The sequence below is a fragment of the Platalea leucorodia genome, assembly GCF_965183815.1.
Source record: "Platalea leucorodia genome assembly, chromosome: 6".
In the NCBI taxonomy this organism is placed as follows: domain Eukaryota; kingdom Metazoa; phylum Chordata; class Aves; order Pelecaniformes; family Threskiornithidae; genus Platalea; species Platalea leucorodia.
In genome coordinates this window covers 36,518,616-36,539,133 of record NC_138828.1, presented here as the reverse complement: position 1 = coordinate 36,539,133, position 20,518 = coordinate 36,518,616, and the positions used below count along the sequence as shown (strand labels likewise).

The window sequence follows — 20,518 nt, the reverse complement described above, 5'->3', positions numbered from 1 at the left end:
GGGGGACGGCGCGCGCAGCCGCCCCGCGCGTGACGCCAGCAGCGTGCGCGGGCGCCGCTCCGCCGCCATCTCGCCGCCGCTGAGCCCCGCCGTCCTCCTCCTCCTCCTCGCTCCCCTCTCCCCTCCCGGCCGCCGCCGCCCGCGGCTCTTCCCGCCGCCACCATGTACGACGCGGACGAAGGTGAGGGCGCTGCGGCTGCAGGCCGCTCCCCGCCGGGCCTGTTCCCCCGCTTCATCCAGGCGAGGCGGGCCGGGGAGCCGTCGGGCGCCCGCGGGGCCCGCGGAAGGCGGGAGCGGGGGTGCTCCGGGCCTGGTGGGGTCTCCCGCAGGGTTGTGTGGCCCTCCGGCGTCCGGGAGCGCTGATGGGGTGCCGGAGGGTCCCTCAGGCCGCCGTCTGCCGCCTGCCCCCCCACCCCCGCAGCAGGTGAGGAGAGACACCGGGGTGGTTGGAGCCGGACTTAAACGTTGTGCTTCCTCGGCAGATATGCAGTATGATGAAGACGATGATGAAATCACCCCCGATTTGTGGCAAGAAGCCTGCTGGATTGTTATTAGGTGACTTTTTAAAACTTGCTGTTCTTAACACTTCAGCGTGCGTGCTCTTGGTCTTACAGGTAACATCCAGTTTGCTAGCAGCGTGTCATGGAAGCTGCAGGCTTGTGTAGCAGCAGTGTTATCCTTAGGGATTAAGAAGCCCTACTGACCCCCAGTGGGGTACGCTGTTTTGAATGAAGTAAGAAGTGATTTTGATTCAATATCAAGCACATGATGTTGCCTGGTACTCTCACAGCTGATGCTGGCATTAAGAAATCATTACTTAGCTATTTCACCATGTTAGTGTTTTTCTAGCAAGACATGAACGTCTAAGACCTGCAGCTTCTTGTGACTGTTAAGGAGTGGGATGCTGTGTGGAACTGAGTAAAAAAGCGTTTCTCCGGCTAATTGCATCATTCATAATATGTATACGGGTGGTGTCTTAGGGCAATAGTTGCAAACGGAACAGTAGATCTTCCGGGGGTGGTCTTGCAAGCAGTCTGGATGAAGAGCAGAGATGAGAAGCTTTGGAGGCAGGAGGAGGTCCTTTCTCTTGCAGTCCAGTGGAGAGAGCTACCTTTGCTTTCAGTTGGGTAGGAGGTAACGGAGGCAAGTCCTTCAGCTGAGGCTGCACCTCACTCTGTATGAGGAAACGCTTTTTTACTATGAGGGTGACCGAGCACTGGCATGGGTTGTCCAGGAAGGTTATGGAGTCTCCATCCTTGGTCGTATTCAAAAGCCATCTGGACGTGGTCTTGGGCAGTCAGCTCTGGGTGACCCTGCTTGAGCGGGGTGAGAGGACAAGGTGACTTCCAGAGGTCCCGTCCAACCTCAACCGTTCTGCGATACAGATTGCCCTTTCCCTTCCTCCTTCCCCTTGTGCAATAGCAGACCGTGCTAGCAAGATTCACTGTGGCAACAGCACGATAGACGAGGGTGTGTTCTCCTTCTTGGGGAAGCCTGAGGTTATTGGTAGGGAGGTAGATCTTACCAGTTTTCTCTAGAGATCTTGGCAGCGATGGGGCAGAAGCTGAGGTAGTGGTGGGTTCCCTGGCTGGCTTCAGGAATGTGAGGTAGAGGAGCTTGCTGGCAGGAGCTCATGCAGCAGATGTGTTTAGGTCATCCCATTAAAAGTTAGGCTGTGGGGCTTTGAATTTAGGCTTCGATTTTTACGGTTAGGTTATGCTGGGTTGAAGCTGGGTGACACAAAGGCTAAGGGAAATCCAGAGAAGGAGTGAAGCAGGGAATCTCTGTGTGGCTGGAGCAGGGGGAATCCAAGCTAAGAAAAGTTCTGAGAACTGTTACCTTGACTTAGGGGCATGCACTCAGTTTATTGCAGCTTGGAAAATTAGTTAAAGCAAAGTAATTGATATACATTGTTGAAAACTTCAGCTGAAGCCACTTTTAATGAGGTTTCAGTCATTGGGTTTCCCTTCTAATTTAAGGTAGACTGTGCGTTCAGTCATGGCTTAGCCAAGAGGTGGCAGCAAGCCTGACGCTTTGTGGTGTCTGTGCCTTCAAACACTGAGAGAGAATTGTTTAGCATTTTTCAGCATCTGTGTTTGAAACTCATGCCTTGGGAAAAGTGAATGAATTTGTTTCTGTACTGTATTTCATGGCTTTTGAAGGTTTTGTAATAAATAAATCTTAAGCTTGTTGATGTATAAAATACATGAATTAAATTAAGATCTCTTGTTCACTAATTCACTCGTTTTTTTTTAGCTCCTATTTTGATGAAAAAGGTTTAGTCAGGCAACAGTTGGATTCTTTTGATGAGTTTATTCAGATGTCTGTGCAGAGAATTGTTGAAGATGCTCCACCAATTGATTTACAAGCTGAAGCCCAGCATGCCACAGGAGAAGTGGAAGAGCCGGTAAGTGGAGACCCCCAGCAGAGGGGATGTGTTTTTACAATGCAAAATGATTTTAGGTGGGTTTTATTCAGCCCCCATCTCAAGAGACGGAAACACACCCGAGTTATGACGCTGCTCGTGCAGTCAGTAGGACAGAAGTATGAACTCTTTGGAGTCTGAGGTACATGGCTAAGTCTCCAGATAGTCAGGTATATGGCTGAGAAACATATGCCAGAGCTTTGTTATCCATGGCATCGAACCTCCCTCTCCTATAGAGTTACTCTCACTGGCTGGTTAAATTGTTGGTTGAGTTGAGAACTGACCAAGAACAACTGGCTGCTGCAGCTCATGTTGTCAGTTACTCTACGAAACTGCACTGACAGGGATGTAGTAGAGCAAGTCAGGTAGCCAAAAGCAAACCATGTTTTGGTGGGATTTTGATTTTTCACTAGCTTTACCATAGCAAGAAAGGTTTATGACGGAAAACTTCTCAGTTAGCTTTCTTTGGCTGAAGTCAGGTCCAGGTTTTCCAAGGGTGCCGTTGCTCATCATCTTCCATTGGCACCGTGTTCCAAAGGAGAACAAATTGCCTAAGGTCTGCGCTGTGCGATGGCTCTTCTGCAAGGAGTGTGCACCTTCTGCAGTGGCTGCGGTGCTTTCATCCTTATCCCTCGTGATGTGGTCCCTGTTCTGTAGGTCATCGGTTCCCCTGCTATCAGTCACTACCTTGCTGCTACCTTGTAAAGATTTAAAGGAACTTTAGGACACCTGAGCATTGAATTGTTATGCGTTTTGACTGTTCCTTTGTATTTTTTTTGCAGGCAAACATCTCTACTTCCTGTAGAGAGAATAACTGAGATTTCTTTTAGTTTCTTTGTTAGACAAACAGTTCATAAGGAGAATCACAGTGAGATAAATGCTTAATGTTTCTTCTGTTATTCCTTGTATATTGTGGAATTCTCTAGCTGTGCAGTTCTGCAGTTGCTGTATATGCTCTATGTGGTTAAGGGTCAGATCGCAAGCGTGGTATGTGCCTGGCTTCTTTTTGCCCAAAAGCTAGTATTTTACATTCTCAAATCAGAGAGGTTAGTTTCTTATTCTTATTTATCAAATTAAAGTTTTTAGGAATAGGCCTAGGTGTGAGAAAAAGGAAACTTGCTTTTTCCTTCAGTCACTTGCAGGCAAACTATTGCCTCATTTCAAGATACTGGATCAATTTAAGGAGACTGAGTGTATTGGACTAATTTGACTTTTTGTTTCTTTGTCCCTCCACTTCTCAGCCTCAAATTTTGAAGGCAATTTGGGCAATTTATAGCACATGAGAGGGTTTAACAACCATGCTCAGAGATAGGAATTATGGTAAACACGTTCTCCATGAGAGCGCTTGCATGAGAACTTGGGAAACTTGGTACTATACCTGGCTGCTGCTGCAAATCCAGGAAAAAGGTGTTTCTTTGGGTAAAAGTTGAGAGAATTTTTCTGGCCTACAAAATGTTTGCCAACAAGTCTCTGCTACCTACTATTGTAGGAAGCTTTTGTGCCTTTCTGAAATCGGATTGTTTTCAGGTCTTTTCCGATAACTCAAGTCTTACTTTGTTTATTGATCCTATAGAATCATCCTAGGAACTGGTGTTACCCAACTTGCTGTGTTTTCAGTTACTGATAATGGTTATCCTTCTCCAGTAGCAGTTTTGGTTAGTAATAAGTAAGAGAGAATATCTTGAATGCAGAAGGCTAGTTATTAGTGTATCTTGTGGGTAGAGCAGCAATGATGCTTCTGTTTGTCTGAAAGCAGTGGGTTTTTTTGTTAAATTGATACAGTAATCTGTTTAATCTGCACTAGGTGGTTTTGTTTCCTCTGGAGATGTTAAAAAGATGGTTTCTGAGGCTCTGTGTAAGACAGAATGTATGGGATGGGTAATTTGCACCTTTGCCATTAGTGGTGAGTCCAGAGAAAGGGCTGAATGTGAGGATTTTGAAAATATATTTTAGAAAGGGTAAACCAACTTGTGGCATAAACCATAAGCTGACTTTCTTCCCTGCATTGGAGCTTGCTCTGCTAAAGCAAGCATTGCTTTGGTGGTGTGCTACAGCAGAGTCCTTATGGCTGAGATATGGTAAAATGCCTGCATGGAATTCAGGTTTTGTTCTAGTAATAGATATTCTCAGCTGGCTTCTAGGCAGATGCTTAGTAGGGGTGGCAGCACTGTAGTTCTTTATTTGTGTTAGCTTTTGTTCTGCAAAGGGGCATGGTGGAAAATAGCAACTTGAAGTAAAGGTTGTAAGGCAGCAAGCCTTTCAATTTGTATACATGCAGGTCTGGTGATTTGCTCATGTTTCCCTACCCGCCTTGATTTTGGTCTGTGAAGGACTGCTTTGTGAATAGAGTGGCTCATGTCTAGGTCCTTTTGCATGCAAGGAGGCCAAGAGCCGAGTTGCCTCGGCATGCTTGTGCACCACACGTAGAAAACACTTGAACAAAGCTACTATTTTATAACTGCTTACTTTCTTTTAAGTTCTAGCTCCCCCTGCCAGATACACAAATGCACTTTGATAAGAGTATTGTTTTAAAACTTTTACCCCTTTATTTTAAATGCAAGGCTTTTGATGTAAGTGAACTGAGTGCTCTAAATCTCATTGCAGTAGGATTCTGAGGGGCGAGTGGCTCTCAGAGCAAAATGAAGATCCTGAGAATTGTTCTGTTGCTGAAAGGTATCTGTCCTTTCATGCTCATGGTTTCACTGCAACACATGGAAGGATTTCTGTGGAACCAAAACAAAGCTACTAAATTTAATGTTTTATGCACGGGAGCAAAGCTTTACAAAAACTTGTACCTTGTTTGATATTTCAGCTATCTCATTGTATGTGTTGAAGCAGATTCAGATTTTTGCATCATAAAACTAGCAGTTTTATCTAACGTTACATAAACAATAGATATCTAAGTAGGCATATGTAAGGCATATTCTATTTGTTAATATATTCACTGACTTGGCAGATTTTGAGTTTGTTAGCTATTTTAGGGGAAGAAGATGACCTATTTGGGTACTTTATTCTTCTCTTACCAATGGTGTTGACCCTTCAGTTTCCTCTGTTCTTTTTTTTTTTTTTTTTTTTTAATTAATGAAGTGTTTAGAAATTATTGGAAGTTTTTGAGTGGTTTTTTTTTTTTTTTTTCTTTGATCTAGTCATCTGAAGCAGGATTGTTTCCATACCTTTAGCTCAGGACATGCGGCAACATTGGGTACTGAGCTCTAGGGCTGCTTTTGAACAAGCAAAATGGATGTTTCTTCCATTTCAGGTAAATGCCTTCTTGTTTTCCAGCCCCGGTATCTGTTGAAGTTTGAACAAATCTATCTCTCCAAACCTACACATTGGGAAAGAGATGGAGCGCCCTCACCTATGATGCCCAATGAAGCCAGACTGAGAAACCTAACGTAAGAACGAACTCTGTAGTGGATAAACACATGGAAAGACTGGCCCTGCATTATAAATTGATAGTCTTTTTCAATTTAGTAGTGCCTTGAAAATGTAATAATTACTGCTCTATTTAAATTTTGATGTCTAGTTGTTAAATCCAGACAGTGGTTTGGTAATAATGCTTAATATTACCAGTGAGTGCTTGAATAACTGCATTTGTTATCTTTCTGTACAACCCGGAGTAATAACTGACGGATAACACAATGGTGTTTTTATTCTGTAGGTATTCAGCCCCCTTGTATGTGGATATAACTAAAACGGTTATTAAAGAAGGGGAGGATCAGTTACAGACACAGCATCAGAAAACTTTTATAGGAAAAATTCCTATTATGTTACGTTCAACATACTGTTTGTTGAATGGCTTAACTGACCGTGATCTTTGTGAACTGAATGAATGCCCGCTTGATCCTGGTGGCTACTTCATCATTAATGGATCAGAAAAGGTAAGGGATTATACCTTGCACAGTCATCTTTACAGACACTGAAAGTTCTGGTACTTGTTTCCATATGCTTTGCCAGGAACGTAAGCATTTTTATTCCAGTGTATCACAGTTACTGCAGGCACTCGTAATCTTATAGAAAGATGGGCTTTTAGTCCTCTGTTAGGACTTGCTCGAGCCACCTTTTCTTTTTCTCTGAGGCACGTTTCCCTTCTTCAGTTTCATAAACTGTTTTGCATTGAATGCCATGAAGTACTCTAGATATTTTCCTTTCCATTTTCAATGCTGCAGAGCAGCATGCACTCTAAAATGAGGTTCTACTTCACTTGGAGTCTCCTCCAGTGTGTTCACAGCTGTATAGATGCATTTTGTTATAAGAATAGGTTCTTCCCTCCATTGCTGTGGATTCAGCTTTAGCAAATCATATCCTCTCCATGCTTGTGCCTCACCAATGAAACTGCCAGTTTTTTGTAACTGATACAAAAACCTGTATTTTTCTTCTTGGGGGGGACGAAAGAATCTGTCTTTGACCATCAGAGCTGGCATTTAAATTTAAATGCCTGTGTAGTGCGTTGGCCTTGGAAACAGATAGTGAAATGCTTTCTGTATCAGTGTTGTGCCTAAAGCTAGCACAAATGTCTCAGAACAACTAGCAGATGCAGTAAGTACGTCATAGAAAACAGTGCTCTCAGAGTCTTTTGTTTTGGTTATTCTGTCTTAACTAGGTGTATGTTTTGCTTAATACTGTATTTTTAAAATGTAGAGTATAATCCAGCTGAGTTTGGCAAATTGACTTCATGCTGTGCAGCGCTCTTAAAGTTCAGGCACCTGAGGGAATAGCAGTAACACACTGTGCTTGTTACTGACAGCGTGCCCTTTTGTCAGTTATTTACTAGTGTTCTTTTTTCTAACACAGGTTCTGATTGCTCAAGAGAAAATGGCTACAAACACAGTATATGTGTTTGCAAAGAAGGATTCAAAATATGCCTACACAGGAGAGTGTAGATCTTGTCTGGAAAATTCCTCTCGACCAACAAGTACTATATGGGTTAGCATGCTGGCCAGAGGTGGGCAGGTATGCCTAAGCAGTAATAACCCCTGCCCTGGGGCTTACAATAAAGATTGTTTTAGGAGTTTTGTTACTCCTGTCTCTTCATGTCATTTACTTTCGGGATTTTGAGCAGAAATTTCTTCTGATGCTAAGTTGTAAAGAAGGTAGAATTAAATGAAAATGTATTCTGTTTGTCATAGATTACACCTGTCTCTGGGACAAATAATTTGAGGATTGAAATGAAGACTCAATTTGTGGCAGGTTTTAGGGCGAGGCTAAAAAAAAATTTTAGAATTACTGCGAGCGAGTTTTTGGAAAATCCAAACAAGCTGTGTCCTGTTTTTTTGACAAAGGATAAGAATAGGAGCAGGGACCCTGTCTTTGCTGATGGCCAGGCTAGTGTTTGGATGTGTTTTGCAGACAACATATTAATTCATATTTAACATCTAATTGTGCCATCTGTGAGAGGGAATAAGTGCTATTAATAACTTCAAAAGCAGAAGGTATCAGTACTCATTTACCATTGCACTGATGCTTGGAAATTCCCAAATGTTCCAGGAGTAACTTTAATAGAAGCCTTACACCACTCTCGCTCCTGATGCCTGGGGCACTCTTGAGTGGCTGTCCCTCTGCATCCCACAATGTTTGTTTCTTTCTGGGAGGAGGGGGGAGCAGCTACTTGAATAATCTTGAGAATGGAGAGTCTTACACAGTGGATTAGAAAAGCTGGGCTTGAGCTGACAGAAGGAAAGCTGAAGGTGGATAGGATTGCTCTTTGCAAAAGGGAGAGATATTATGCATATGGGTGAATGAGCAATATTATTTAAATTCCTTTGTGTCAGCAAAAACTTTCAAGTTTTTGCAGACTTCTAAAGTTAGAAATGTTTTTAAAATAAAAAAAGTCACTGCTGGAGTAAGGTTTCAGAGTAGCTCCTGAGTTGACCTGCTAAGAAGTCATAGTTTCCTGTAGTGCTTGAATAAATACACTTATACTGTATCATCCAAATCCAGAGACATATTTTTATGTAAAGGCAAGATCATTTAAGACTAATATATGTTTTTCCCCATCTTTTCAGGGTGCAAAGAAGAGTGCTATTGGTCAGCGCATTGTAGCAACTTTGCCATATATCAAACAAGAAGTCCCCATCATAATTGTCTTTCGTGCACTAGGCTTTGTGTCCGACAGGGACATTTTGGAGCACATAATATATGATTTTGAAGATCCAGAAATGATGGAAATGGTAATATATGTTAAATAAGTTATTTCCTGGCTGGACATTTGGTGATGTGTAGGTGTGGCTAAACATCATTCAAAGTTTTGTTCATTTGCCAATTGTAATTTATTACTTTATTATTTTGGGGGGTTGTCTGTTAGAAATGTCAAAAGTTCTCTGCCTGAACCTATTCTAATGAGTATTTTAAGTGAACAGAGTGCAATGGAAATTTCAAAGAGTTCATGTGTATCTGGAGAGGTACCGTCTTACTTGCTGCCGTTAACTTTAATTGTAAAATCCCGATTTATAGCGGAAACAGTAAAAGGTCTAGAATGTACTTGAACGAGAACTATTTTCTGAAGTTCAAACTATTTTTTTTATGCTTCCTGAGTGCTCCATTACTGTTTTCTGCTGCTCTTCAAAGAGCTACTATATTAAAGCCAGAAAGAACTGGATCAGTAACTGGCAGTTCCTGAAAAGAATCCTCAGCAAACTACTGCTTATTTTCCTTCAATGCCAACAGGCACTGGGTGCTACAGGATTTTGCTGTATTTTGTGCATTAGGTCAAACCTTCTCTGGATGAAGCATTTGTCATTCAGGAGCAAAATGTTGCTCTAAACTTCATTGGATCAAGAGGTGCAAAGCCAGGTGTCACCAAAGAAAAGAGAATCAAGTACGCTAAAGAAGTCCTGCAGAAAGAAATGCTCCCGCATGTTGGTGTCAGTGACTTCTGCGAAACCAAAAAGGCCTATTTTCTAGGGTATGTCTATGTATTTTCTGTCACACATCTGCAAAGGCACCCTGAATACAGATTTTGTTCACATAAACTTCAGGGCACTGATATATTTTTTTTTGTAGCTGAGAAAATGCAAATGTTGATAAAATAGAGAAAAAAAAAATTGAAACAAAACAAGCCTGCAACACATTCTGGATCTTAAGTTAGATGTGATGGTAGTGATAAATGACTCTTTTTGGCATTGCGTTGCATGGACAACATATACAGGTCGATAACTAATGTGTAGATAACTACTAATAAGCTGTTTGTAATGTCTTTAAAACAACTAGCACATCTCTTGATCGCTGCTTATTGGTGTGCAGATGAACTGTACATCAGAAGACTTACCATTTTACACCGGATTCCACATGCTTAAGCATAGCCCATATTACAGCACAGGACAGACATGTAGCAGAAGATGCATTGCCATCATGATGTAAATATTAAATTCTCTCTGTAGTTACCTGAACTTTCAGTGGGTCGTGCACCTCTGTGTCCTGAAGAGGTCTGTTTTAGATCAGCAGTATCCTAAAGATCTAGAATGGACAACCTTTAGGAAACGGTTCACTCATTTATCTATGAAAGCCTGTAATCTTTGTTGTGAATGTCTGAGATCAGTTTAAAACATGAACTATCTTATTTGCTTAGGTATATGGTTCATAGATTGTTGCTGGCAGCACTGGGAAGAAGAGAGCTTGATGACAGAGATCACTATGGCAACAAAAGACTGGATCTTGCTGGGCCACTGTTAGCTTTCCTGTTCAGAGGGTAACTATAATATATACATTTTCTTCAGAGATAATTAATGGTAGAGGCATTGCCAGCTCTGTGCTTCTAAATCAATCAGACTATTCTGTTGTGTCTGATATCTGGTCTTGGGCAACACAGCCTGTGTATGATTATGACTTTTTCATGGAGTGGGTAAGTTTCCTTTAATAGTAGGTGGCTAGCATCAGCTTGTTTTGAAGCATATTTTGTGCATGTTCACAAACAGGTTAATTTGTTTTGTTTTTTTGCCCCCCTTCCTCCTCTAGTTACAGATTACTTGCTTCTGTTCAGGAGGCCAGTGACATTTTTTCCAGATAGTGCTGGGTAGGCTGAATTGCTACAGTACTGTTTAATCATGTTTCTTGGCATCTTCTTCTACAGAATGTTTAAGAATTTGCTGAAGGAAGTGAGAATATATGCACAAAAGTTTATTGACAGAGGGAAAGATTTCAACTTGGAACTGGCAATTAAAACGAGAATTATTTCAGATGGTTTGAAGTATTCATTGGCAACTGGAAACTGGGGTGACCAGAAGAAAGCTCATCAGGCCAGAGCAGGAGTATCTCAGGTACAATAGCTGAATAAGGCGTGGTAGCGTTTGTCAGGTTTATGGAAGAGTTTAACATTGCTTGGCAGCCATGCATGTTGTATGTTAAATAGAGCCATTTTTAAAAGGAAACTTCCATAGCTGAAACAGATGAAGATCCAAATAGTTGAGTCTGGCGTGGGGTTTGGTTTTTTTTTTGTTGTTGTTTGGTTTTGGTTTTAGCTGTTGTGCTCACTGCTAAACAGTTGGTGTAACTCTTGTAAAGACTTTTTGTGTTAGAGCATATGCTTGTGTGTCTGGTCAAGTCCTACTCCCAGGGAACCTTTAGGGAGGATGGATTTCTTTAATTGCTTCCAGTGCTTCACAGGTGGTTAAAGAAACTTGAGTGATACCTTGTAATATAATAGTTACGTATTCCACAGCTAATGAATGATGAGGAGCACTGACTTTATTAGCCCACAGCAGTGCTTAGTTGACCTTATTTCTCATAAAGGTGGAAACAGGAAAGAGGTGAGAGTTTTTAAATGCCAGCACATTTTGTTGTCTGGAGCCCTGGTGAGATCATAATTTGGGGAAAGCAAAGTTAGGAAAGGGGCGAAGATGGTAGCTGTCCCTGGGTGGTGTGTTGTTGGTGTATGTGTATGAGGGGCTTGTTTGCTTTTTAAATAAACTCTCACATTTCAGGCTGTAAAATTAAATTTTCTTAAATTTTTAAGAAGCCTTGAGCAGACTCTGAAAAGAATGTAAATGCTGATTTGCTCCTAATAACTAAGTCGTCTTAGTTTTTCAAACTAAGTTTGAAAAGATCTCTGTGTCATTGTACTGGCAAACCTTCCTGGTGAAAATGCAGCTTAAAGTATTTTTACGAGTATCACTCATTCTAGTTACCTGATCAGAGTAAGCTATACTATAAAAAACAGATTTTAAGGGTAAGCTTAGTCTAAGATTAATGAAGGTGAACTAAAAAGTGTAGCTAGCAAAAATCAGAGCTATTTTAGTTCTTTTGAGGTACATAATTTCTAGAGGGCATTGATCCTTTGCTCTAATATATCATGATGCCTGTCAACAACATAGTTAAGAAGCTTTGACTAACTGAATTCCTTACTACGTGCAGGTGTTAAACCGCCTGACTTTTGCATCTACGCTTTCCCATCTGAGACGCCTGAATTCTCCAATTGGTAGAGATGGTAAACTGGCAAAGCCCAGACAGCTGCACAATACGCTATGGGGAATGGTTTGCCCTGCTGAGACTCCAGAGGTAACGAAAGTAGTGTTTATGTCAGTGCTTACTCATGCCTAACTGCTTTTATACGCTAGTTGTTTTATAGCCATGACACTTGTGATGATCACTTGAACTTTTTTTGAAAGGCTGACATGAATATTTAGCTTTATAGTTAACTCTGTAGTTGAACGGTAGCAATTAGTAAAGTAGATAGTGTGTTTTGTGTCCAGTTCCTTGAGGACTTGAGGTTTAAGTTCTTGGATCTTCTTGGGGGAATCTCTTGATTTGGAAAAGCAAGTTAACTTTGTGTTTCTACTAGGGTCATGCGGTAGGACTTGTGAAGAACTTAGCCCTCATGGCTTACATTTCTGTGGGGTCTCAGCCATCCCCAATTTTGGAGTTCTTGGAAGAGTGGAGTATGGAAAACCTGGAAGAAATATCTCCAGCAGCAATAGCTGAGTACGTGCAAATTAAACTATTTAAACAGACTTAAGCTTTTTATCCTGCACAGTGCTTCAAGGGTTTGGGTTTTTTTTGTTTTTGTTTTTGTTTTTTTTTTTTTTGGTCTTCTTTCTAGTGCTACCAAGATCTTTGTTAACGGCTGCTGGGTAGGAATACACAAAGATCCGGAGCAACTCATGAATACCCTAAGGAAGCTCCGTCGTCAGATGGACATCATTGTGTCGGAGGTATAAATTTTACACCTAGAGTTTGGGTGTCTTTTTAGATGAGAGAGGATAGTGCCTTGATACTACTTTGCAAGCTCTAAATAGCATTATTTGCAAGTCTCTTTCTGAACATACTTCACATTGCTTGTTTGGGTTTTTTTTGTTTGTTTGTTTTGGGAGGTTTTGGAGGTTTGGTGCTTTGGAGTTTTTTGTTTTTGTTTGATGTTGTGTGTGGTTGTTTGTTTTTTTTTTTTAAAAGAGGATGTAGTTGAAAAAAACAGATGAAAGTAGTCTTGTGAAATGCTTCTGTTTCTAGGAGTGTTAATGTTTGGTCTGTGCTGCTGATAGCACCTGTAAGGCCTTTGCTTTAGGGAACTTTGTTATCCTATTTTGTGTTCCGTAGGTTTGATTCCAGGCTGAGACTTTACTCACAGTGTGCTGCTTTCTTGTACAGGTCTCAATGATTAGGGATATTCGTGAGCGAGAAATCCGCATCTATACTGATGCAGGCAGAATTTGCCGACCTCTTTTAATTGTGGAAAAACAGAAGTTGCTGTTGAAGAAAAGGCACATTGACCAACTGAAGGAACGAGAGTATAACAATTACAGGTGAGATATGTTCCTGAAATTCAACTGAATGTCTAATTTTCCACCTTGGAAGCTGCAGGTTCCCCCAGATTGGAGAGGGAAATGTTTAAAGCTTTGTGCAGCACAAAGATGCTTTCTCTGCCTGGTAGCTTAATTCATTTTTGTATCACACTGAGGCAGTGGTAGTAATAATAAGCCAGGGACGTCCTTGTTCTTGTAACTGCTGAAGAGACCCATTTTGTGTGTTAGTTGAGTATTTCAAACACTGGTTATTCAGTTGGCAGGATCTCGTGGCCAGTGGTGTAGTAGAGTACATTGATACACTGGAAGAAGAGACTGTGATGCTGGCAATGACTCCAGATGACTTGCAAGAGAAAGGTGTGGCATATTGTTCAACATACACGCACTGTGAGATTCACCCATCTATGATCCTGGGAGTATGTGCATCTATTATCCCTTTCCCTGATCACAACCAGGTCAGTGCATCACTTCTGACATCCTGCCTTTAATGTTGATAGAAACCCCACAGGTTTATGTGTAAAGAGCTTTATGTACATATATACTGGTCTTCCTTTGTCTAGTCTCCCAGGAACACATACCAGTCTGCTATGGGTAAACAGGCTATGGGAGTTTACATTACAAACTTTCATGTTCGTATGGATACGCTGGCACATGTGTTGTATTACCCTCAGAAGCCCCTTGTAACAACACGCTCCATGGAGTACTTGCGATTTAGAGAGTTACCAGCAGGTATGTTGCTAGTTAATGTTTATTAAACAAAAATACTACTGTTTAAACTATGTCACAAATGTTGTGTGTAGAATATTTAGCAAATATTTAGCAATATTTAGCAAATGTATGTAATTTAAAAATTAATTATAGGTTAAATGTTAGCTTGTAGCTGGACACCTAGACTGCAAAAAATACATTGCTAGTGTTGCAGCTGAAATGACTTTACCCATATAGTCTGCTAAAATCTAACTGGAAAAACGCATTTGCTGTATTGATATTTGCTAGGTTCTTCACAAGGGGTCACTCCTGACTCTGTTTTCTACCCAAAGCTGCATTTGCTGATGCTGTGTGGTTTTTGTGTGTGGGACATGGGAGATTTTATCTCGCAAAGGGTAGAACAGCTTCGCTGTAGAGAATACATCTTGTTTTGAGTTACAAGTAATGCCTGTCTGGCATGTGTGTATCCTTTCGAAGTATTTGCTCTGCGTATTACAGGTATCAACTCGATTGTAGCCATCGCATCATACACAGGCTATAACCAGGAAGACTCTGTCATCATGAACCGTTCTGCTGTTGACAGAGGCTTTTTCAGGTAAGACTTTGTAAATTTTTGTAACTGATTGGAAGCAATAAAAAAACCCAAACAAACAAACATTTACTGAGTTGTCCAGAGTTCATCTTACATTGGAAGACACCATTCTCCAAATCTTTCCAACCTGAGAAGCTATTTAATTTTTTTTTTTTTAATGGGGCTGGAGGGAGCAGCACAATGAATACGGTGACTGTGTATCTTAGCAAAACACAGTGAGGAATGGTTCATCGTTTGTGTAACCTGATTTTCCACTCTGTCTTCCCAACTCTTCCATTTTGGTCTTTACTCTGTTTACTGTTTTTTGTATGATGGTTAAATGAAGAACTATTTGGACCTTTGCCGTTATGTTTTCATATAACTCTTGCCAGTTACATGAACCCCTTAAGGGCAATGTTGCAGCTTTGTAATATAGTCTTGTCTTTAGTAGCATGACAGTTGCTACCAGTGAGGTTTGGCATGTTCCTCTCCTCAGTCGGAAGTGCTGTTGGGACAACTGGCAACTGATGCGACTTTGTGCATTATAGGTTTTAGGTGGCTGTGGTTAGCTGTGTAGCTGGTCAGTGGGTTTCTAGTTTTGTTCATTTTCTTTTGTCCAAGTTCAGCCCAAGCAGTGTGTGCTTGGTATCTTGGATCTACTGCCTTCCAATGTAGAATAAGTATGAGACTATTAGATTTTTATGGCTCATGTGAAGCTTTTATAGGACATCCTGTGTGCATGGGAGCAATTAAATGTGGATATTATTTATCTGAAAGGCTGTGGCTTTGGTGTGCTGGCAGCAAACAAAAACACCTAAAGCCCCAGAAAGAGGCCTATATAAATTGAAAGTTTTCCACTGCAGCTCAGTTGTACTGAGTGTGGCACTGCAAGGCAGCAGTAGAAGCCTAAAAATGCTTGCAAAATGGCAGGTATAAGGAGAAAAGTAATATGAGAATGGTATGATGATACTGTGAATAATCTTTAGGAATAATAACTACTTTTGAGATGTCAGGCAGATCCGAAGGTCTCTGCAGTTAATCAAGAATTAGCACGTTATCTATAGATTACTTTGGCAATACCTGAAAAATGACCATCAAAATCCCATCTGAAACTGGTTTTTGTTTGTTTGGTGGGGTGTTTTTTGTTTTCCCCTCCTCAGTGATGGTCAGATTAACAAGACTTTAGAGGAAAGGTTGTGTGGCGTATGAACATTAGTTGTTTTGGTTGTCATTAGTAACAGTGGCCATAATATGTGATAAAAGGGTGATTATAGTGAAATTGAGATGTACAGGTGAGGAAAAATGATGCTGGTTTCACTGGAGAAGGCTTTATAACTTTGTTTCAGATCTGTGTTCTATCGCTCGTACAAAGAGCAAGAGTCTAAAAAAGGGTATGACCAAGAGGAAGTTTTTGAAAAGCCTACGCGTGAAACTTGCCAAGGTAAGATATAGGAGCGTACGAAGACTGAGGTTTTTAAATTAAATTTTTGTGGGCAAGGTTGTTAATGTTGTTGAACTGATTCAGTCTTTATTTTGGGACATATAAAAATAGCAGCAATGCCTGGATTAATAGCAAAATACATCAGTGAGATATTTGCATAAAATTATCTTTAGACATTTTAGCAGTAGTCTGAAGTTGTACGCAGACTTGTTTAATTTCTACAGAACATCAAAGCCAATATGTTGAAAAATTTGGGAGTCTACTTTTTTCTTTTTTTTTTTTTCCCCAAGGTATGAGACATGCAATCTATGACAAACTTGATGATGATGGTTTGATAGCGCCTGGGGTACGTGTGTCTGGGGATGATGTCATCATTGGCAAAACAGTAACGCTCCCAGAAAATGAAGATGAACTGGAAAGCACTAACAGACGTTTCACGAAGAGAGACTGTAGCACTTTTCTGCGAACTAGTGAGACTGGGATTGTAGATCAGGTCATGGTAACCCTTAACCAGGAAGGATACAAGTTCTGCAAGATTAGGGTGAGCACTGATCTGTGTCTGCTTTCTACTTCTAATCATTTTTGTTCTGTGTTTAAGTTACCAATTGAATGTTTTCCTGTGGCTTACAGGTACGCTCTGTAAGAATCCCACAAATTGGAGATAAATTTGCTAGCAGACATGGTCAGAAAGGAACATGTGGTATCCAGTACAGGCAAGAGGTAGTGATTTTTTTTTTTTCTTCCTTGTTAACATTTTCTCTCCGATCTTTTTAGCATTGGAACTGCCTTAAGTGAGCTGTCTGTGTAATATCTACTCAGGTGCAATATATTGGCTTAAATTTAGCTAAAATATGTTTAGAAAGAGACACAGCTGCTTCTTATGTTGGTACTTCAGTGCGTTTGAAATGTTTTAAAAGATTTAATTTGAATCCACTCAACTGCTTTTCTTAAAGCTGATATTCTGGGAAGTACTGACTGTCTGTTTCCCTGCTCCAGGATATGCCTTTCACCTGTGAAGGCATCACACCTGATATAATTATCAACCCCCATGCCATCCCTTCCCGCATGACCATTGGTCACTTGATTGAGTGTCTTCAGGGGAAGGTAAGAAGAATCTTTTATGCTGCATGTCTGAGCAATATGAATTAAAATGTTTTTTTGTTTGTTTTGTTCTGTTTTGGTTAGGCTTTTTTTGGTAAAGATACTACTCCCTGGTATGTGTTAATCCACTAAAAAATAAGGATTGTTTTCCAGGTACTTGATAGCAAAAGCAGGTTTCTTGGGGAAGACCTACAATCCTGTAAATTTTGTCCAGCAAGTCAGACTACAGTGTACTCTCTCATCTGTTGCTTTTATTCCAAAATGTCCTGTGACCTAGAAAAAGGAGTAGCAAAATTGTTGATACTGTGTATTTTTTAAAATCTCACTATAAATTGTGTAGCAATAAACAAAGCAAGATAGAGTACTGTCATGGGCATGGAATCTCAAGTTCTGGCATTAAGAGTTAGAACTGTTTGAAACAGCTTAGTGTTATCTGACCAGTCCTTCAGAAATCTGACAAGCTTTTGCAAATCTCTTCTCCGTAGGTGTCTGCGAACAAGGGAGAAATTGGTGATGCTACACCTTTTAATGATGCTGTCAATGTGCAGAAGATTTCCAATCTTTTATCAGATTATGGCTATCATCTAAGAGGAAATGAGGTATAATCGAAATATCAATTCACTGTAATTTTTTTAATATACATTTGATGGATAGTAAGGCTTATGATTCAGCAATTGCATTGACTACTTCAGGTCCTCTACAATGGCTTCACTGGTCGAAAAATCACATCACAGATCTTCATTGGTCCTACATATTATCAGCGGTTGAAGCACATGGTAGATGACAAAATCCATTCTCGTGCAAGAGGGCCAATCCAGATACTTAACAGACAGCCCATGGAAGGTAGATCTCGGTAAGGATGTTTATTAGTTTCTATATAGTGTTTTCTTTTTCTTTGAAGTTTTTAGCCCTAAAAATTAGCTGCCTCAACTTTGCAACTAGAACTTAATTAGCTGACCCCAACTAGCCATCTATTTTCATGTTAAGCCATCCATTTTCATGGCTTAAGATGATGTACTGGGTGCAGGTGTCAAGGTTTTGGTAGCAGGAGGTGCTGCTGGGGTGGCCTCTCTGAGAAAGGACCAGGGGTTGCCCTGTGCTGGACAAAGCCACTCGCAGCCGGCTCAAACAGACCCGCCGCTGGCCAAAGCTGAGTCCCTCTCTAACACCGGTGGCGCCTCTGTGGTAACATATTTAAGAAAGGGTAAAAAATGCTGTGCAGCAGCTGTGAGAGAGGAGTGACAAATGTGAGAGGAACAGCCCTGCAGACACCAAGGTCAGAGAAGGAGGAGGGGAGTTGGTGCTCCAAGCGCTGGAGCAGAGATTCCCCTGCAGCCTGTGGAGAGACCATGGTGAGGCAGGCTGTCCCCCTGCAGCCCATGGAGGACCATGGTAGAGCAGAGATCCACCTGCAGCCTGTGGGAAGCCCATGCTGAAGCAGGCTCCTGGCAGGAGCTGTGATCTGTGGGGGACCCATGCTGCAGCAATCTGTTCCTGAAGGATTGTACCCCGTGGGAAGGGCCCATGCTGGAGCAGTTTGTGAAGGACTATCCCATGGGAGGGACCCCACACTGGAGCAGGGAAAAAGTCTAAGGAGGAAGGAGGAGCAGAGAGGAGCTCTTATGCACTGACTGCATGACCCCATTCCCCATTCTCCCTGTGACCGTGGGGAGTGGAGGAAGGAGTTGGGAATGAAGGAGTGAAGTTGAGCCTGGGAAGAAGGTAGGGGAGATGTTTTTAGTTTTGTCTTTGGTTCTCACCATCCTACTCTAGTTTCATTTATTGCTCATTAAAAATAATTTTTCCCATGCTGAGTCTCTTTTGCTTGTGATGGTAATTGATAAGTGATCTCTCTGTTTTTATCTTGACCCATGAGCCTTTCCATCTTATTTTCTCCCCCTGTCCTGTCAAAATGGGGGAGCGAGAGCTGCTTGGTGGGCATCTGGCAGCCAGCCAGGGTTAAACCCACCACAGATAAGTAGAGAATAATTTAATTGTTTACTTCATTTTGCTATACAGTTGTGCTGTGGCTCTTAGGTGTCTGACATCTGCTTTAGAAATGCTCAGCAGCAGTTACAAATTATTGTGTTTGCATTCTCTCTATAACAGTTTTATTCTGATGCGTTAGAGGAAAATTACTGCACAGCTTTACTCCTGTCTTGTAATACTGCTGTTGTGTTTCTGATAAGTTACTTATTCCACCACCAAGAACTGATGTATTTTGCCAATGAACTCAAAAATTGAGTTTGTTTTCTTTTCTTTTCCTGTTTTCAGTGATGGTGGCCTTCGTTTTGGAGAAATGGAACGAGATTGCCAGATTGCTCATGGAGCAGCCCAGTTCCTGAGAGAAAGATTGTTTGAAGCTTCAGACCCGTACCAAGTCCATGTCTGTAACCTCTGTGGAATCATGGCGATTGCAAACACAAGGACTCACACCTATGAATGCCGGGGATGCCGCAATAAAACTCAGGTACGTGTGGTTTTCATCAACCAGTGTTTCTCTTTGTGGCTAAGAGGAAATGCCACTCAGGTGAACAGGAGGATGGGGAAGTAAATATTTAAAGAAGCACCACAACGATTGCTGTTTTAGTTTCATAACTGCTTTAAGTGTTTATAGTGTCCTAGTTAATTTGGATGTTTCCTTATTAATTTTACAGTGTTGGCTTGTCACTTGGCAGGAAATGCTGTTCAAGTATTTTGCAGTGCAGAGTTTTCAGAGACTTTAAAAGTAAATCCTTGAGAGCTTATTTTTAGAAGTAAAACTCAGAATCGCAGGAATTTAGAGCCATTGCCCTTGTGACTGTCCCCATGAAGACATTTATGCTTGCAGAGCTGGGTCCCCATGGGAGGTCTTTTGTGTTGCTTTTTTTTTTTAATTAAAAAAAGCTCTGTACTGTGTGCTTGGTTACAGAACTATGTCAAGGGAGAGTGGCAGCAGATATAAAAATAGTTGCCTTAAACAGGCTTGTTCTTGTGCTAAGGACTGACTGCTCCAACTCTAGTAACAGCATTGGGGTTACTGAAGAGATGTGTGCTGGAAATTTTAACTGCATTTACCGCACATCAGGCACGCTTCGCTATGCATATGTTCCCTTGTTAAACGGCTCTTACTTAAGATCCAATCCCTTGGCTGCAGGTTTTATCATTAAAAATGCATTCTGGATAGCTGCTGTGTAGCCTCCACAGACAGTCTCAACTTTCCTCTTGCTTTGTTACTGTCTGTGAGCAAGTCTTGTCAAATGCTTTCATGCGTAACTTCAGATTCACTTTTGAGCCAAAAACTTGACAAGTTATTTGTGTAGAGGGTGGTGGTAGGAGTGCTTATCACAAGCCTTTTGAAATCTCTTTCCAGATATCTTTGGTTCGGATGCCCTACGCCTGCAAACTCCTCTTCCAAGAACTGATGTCTATGAGTATTGCACCTCGTATGATGAGTGTTTAGCCTTTTAAAATTTTTTTTTTAAAGTGATGAGACTGAAGTACTCGGGTTTTGTTTCACTTTGTGTAGGTTGAATTTAGCAGATAAGTAAAACTGTATT

The 20,518-nt window shown here is 41.2% G+C and overlaps 1 protein-coding gene across 3 annotated transcripts; it reads left to right on the top strand.

The window, feature by feature from the left end:
• The first annotated feature begins 29 nt into the window (after window positions 1-29).
• On the top strand, window positions 30-20,467 carry POLR2B (RNA polymerase II subunit B). 3 transcript variants are annotated; one of them, XM_082315186.1, is made up of 25 exons: window positions 30-181; window positions 483-555; window positions 2,257-2,407; window positions 5,708-5,820; window positions 6,087-6,306; window positions 7,220-7,378; window positions 8,431-8,595; window positions 9,133-9,329; window positions 9,993-10,112; window positions 10,494-10,680; window positions 11,774-11,917; window positions 12,201-12,340; window positions 12,459-12,570; window positions 13,004-13,158; window positions 13,415-13,613; window positions 13,719-13,887; window positions 14,365-14,461; window positions 15,784-15,878; window positions 16,169-16,419; window positions 16,509-16,598; window positions 16,875-16,982; window positions 17,465-17,578; window positions 17,672-17,832; window positions 19,254-19,449; window positions 20,332-20,467. In XM_082315186.1, the coding sequence occupies exons 1-25, from the start codon at window positions 163-165 to the stop codon at window positions 20,419-20,421; spliced, it is 3,525 nt and encodes a 1,174-aa protein (XP_082171312.1). In that variant the 5' UTR covers window positions 30-162; the 3' UTR covers window positions 20,422-20,467. The 3 variants fall into 3 exon arrangements, with proteins under 3 accessions (XP_082171312.1, XP_082171313.1, XP_082171314.1); XM_082315187.1 differs by lacking the exons at window positions 19,254-19,449; window positions 20,332-20,467 and adding an exon at window positions 18,007-19,235; XM_082315188.1 differs by lacking the exons at window positions 30-181; window positions 2,257-2,407 and having other exon boundaries at window positions 481-555.
• The last annotated feature ends 51 nt before the right edge of the window (window positions 20,468-20,518 follow it).

Coding starts and splice junctions, on each gene's coding strand:
- POLR2B (XM_082315186.1), top strand. Junction 12,571..13,003: donor TGGACATCATTGTGTCGGAG/GTATAAATTTTA, acceptor TTTCTTGTACAG/GTCTCAATGATTAGGGATAT. Junction 13,159..13,414: donor CGAGAGTATAACAATTACAG/GTGAGATATGTT, acceptor CTGGTTATTCAG/TTGGCAGGATCTCGTGGCCA.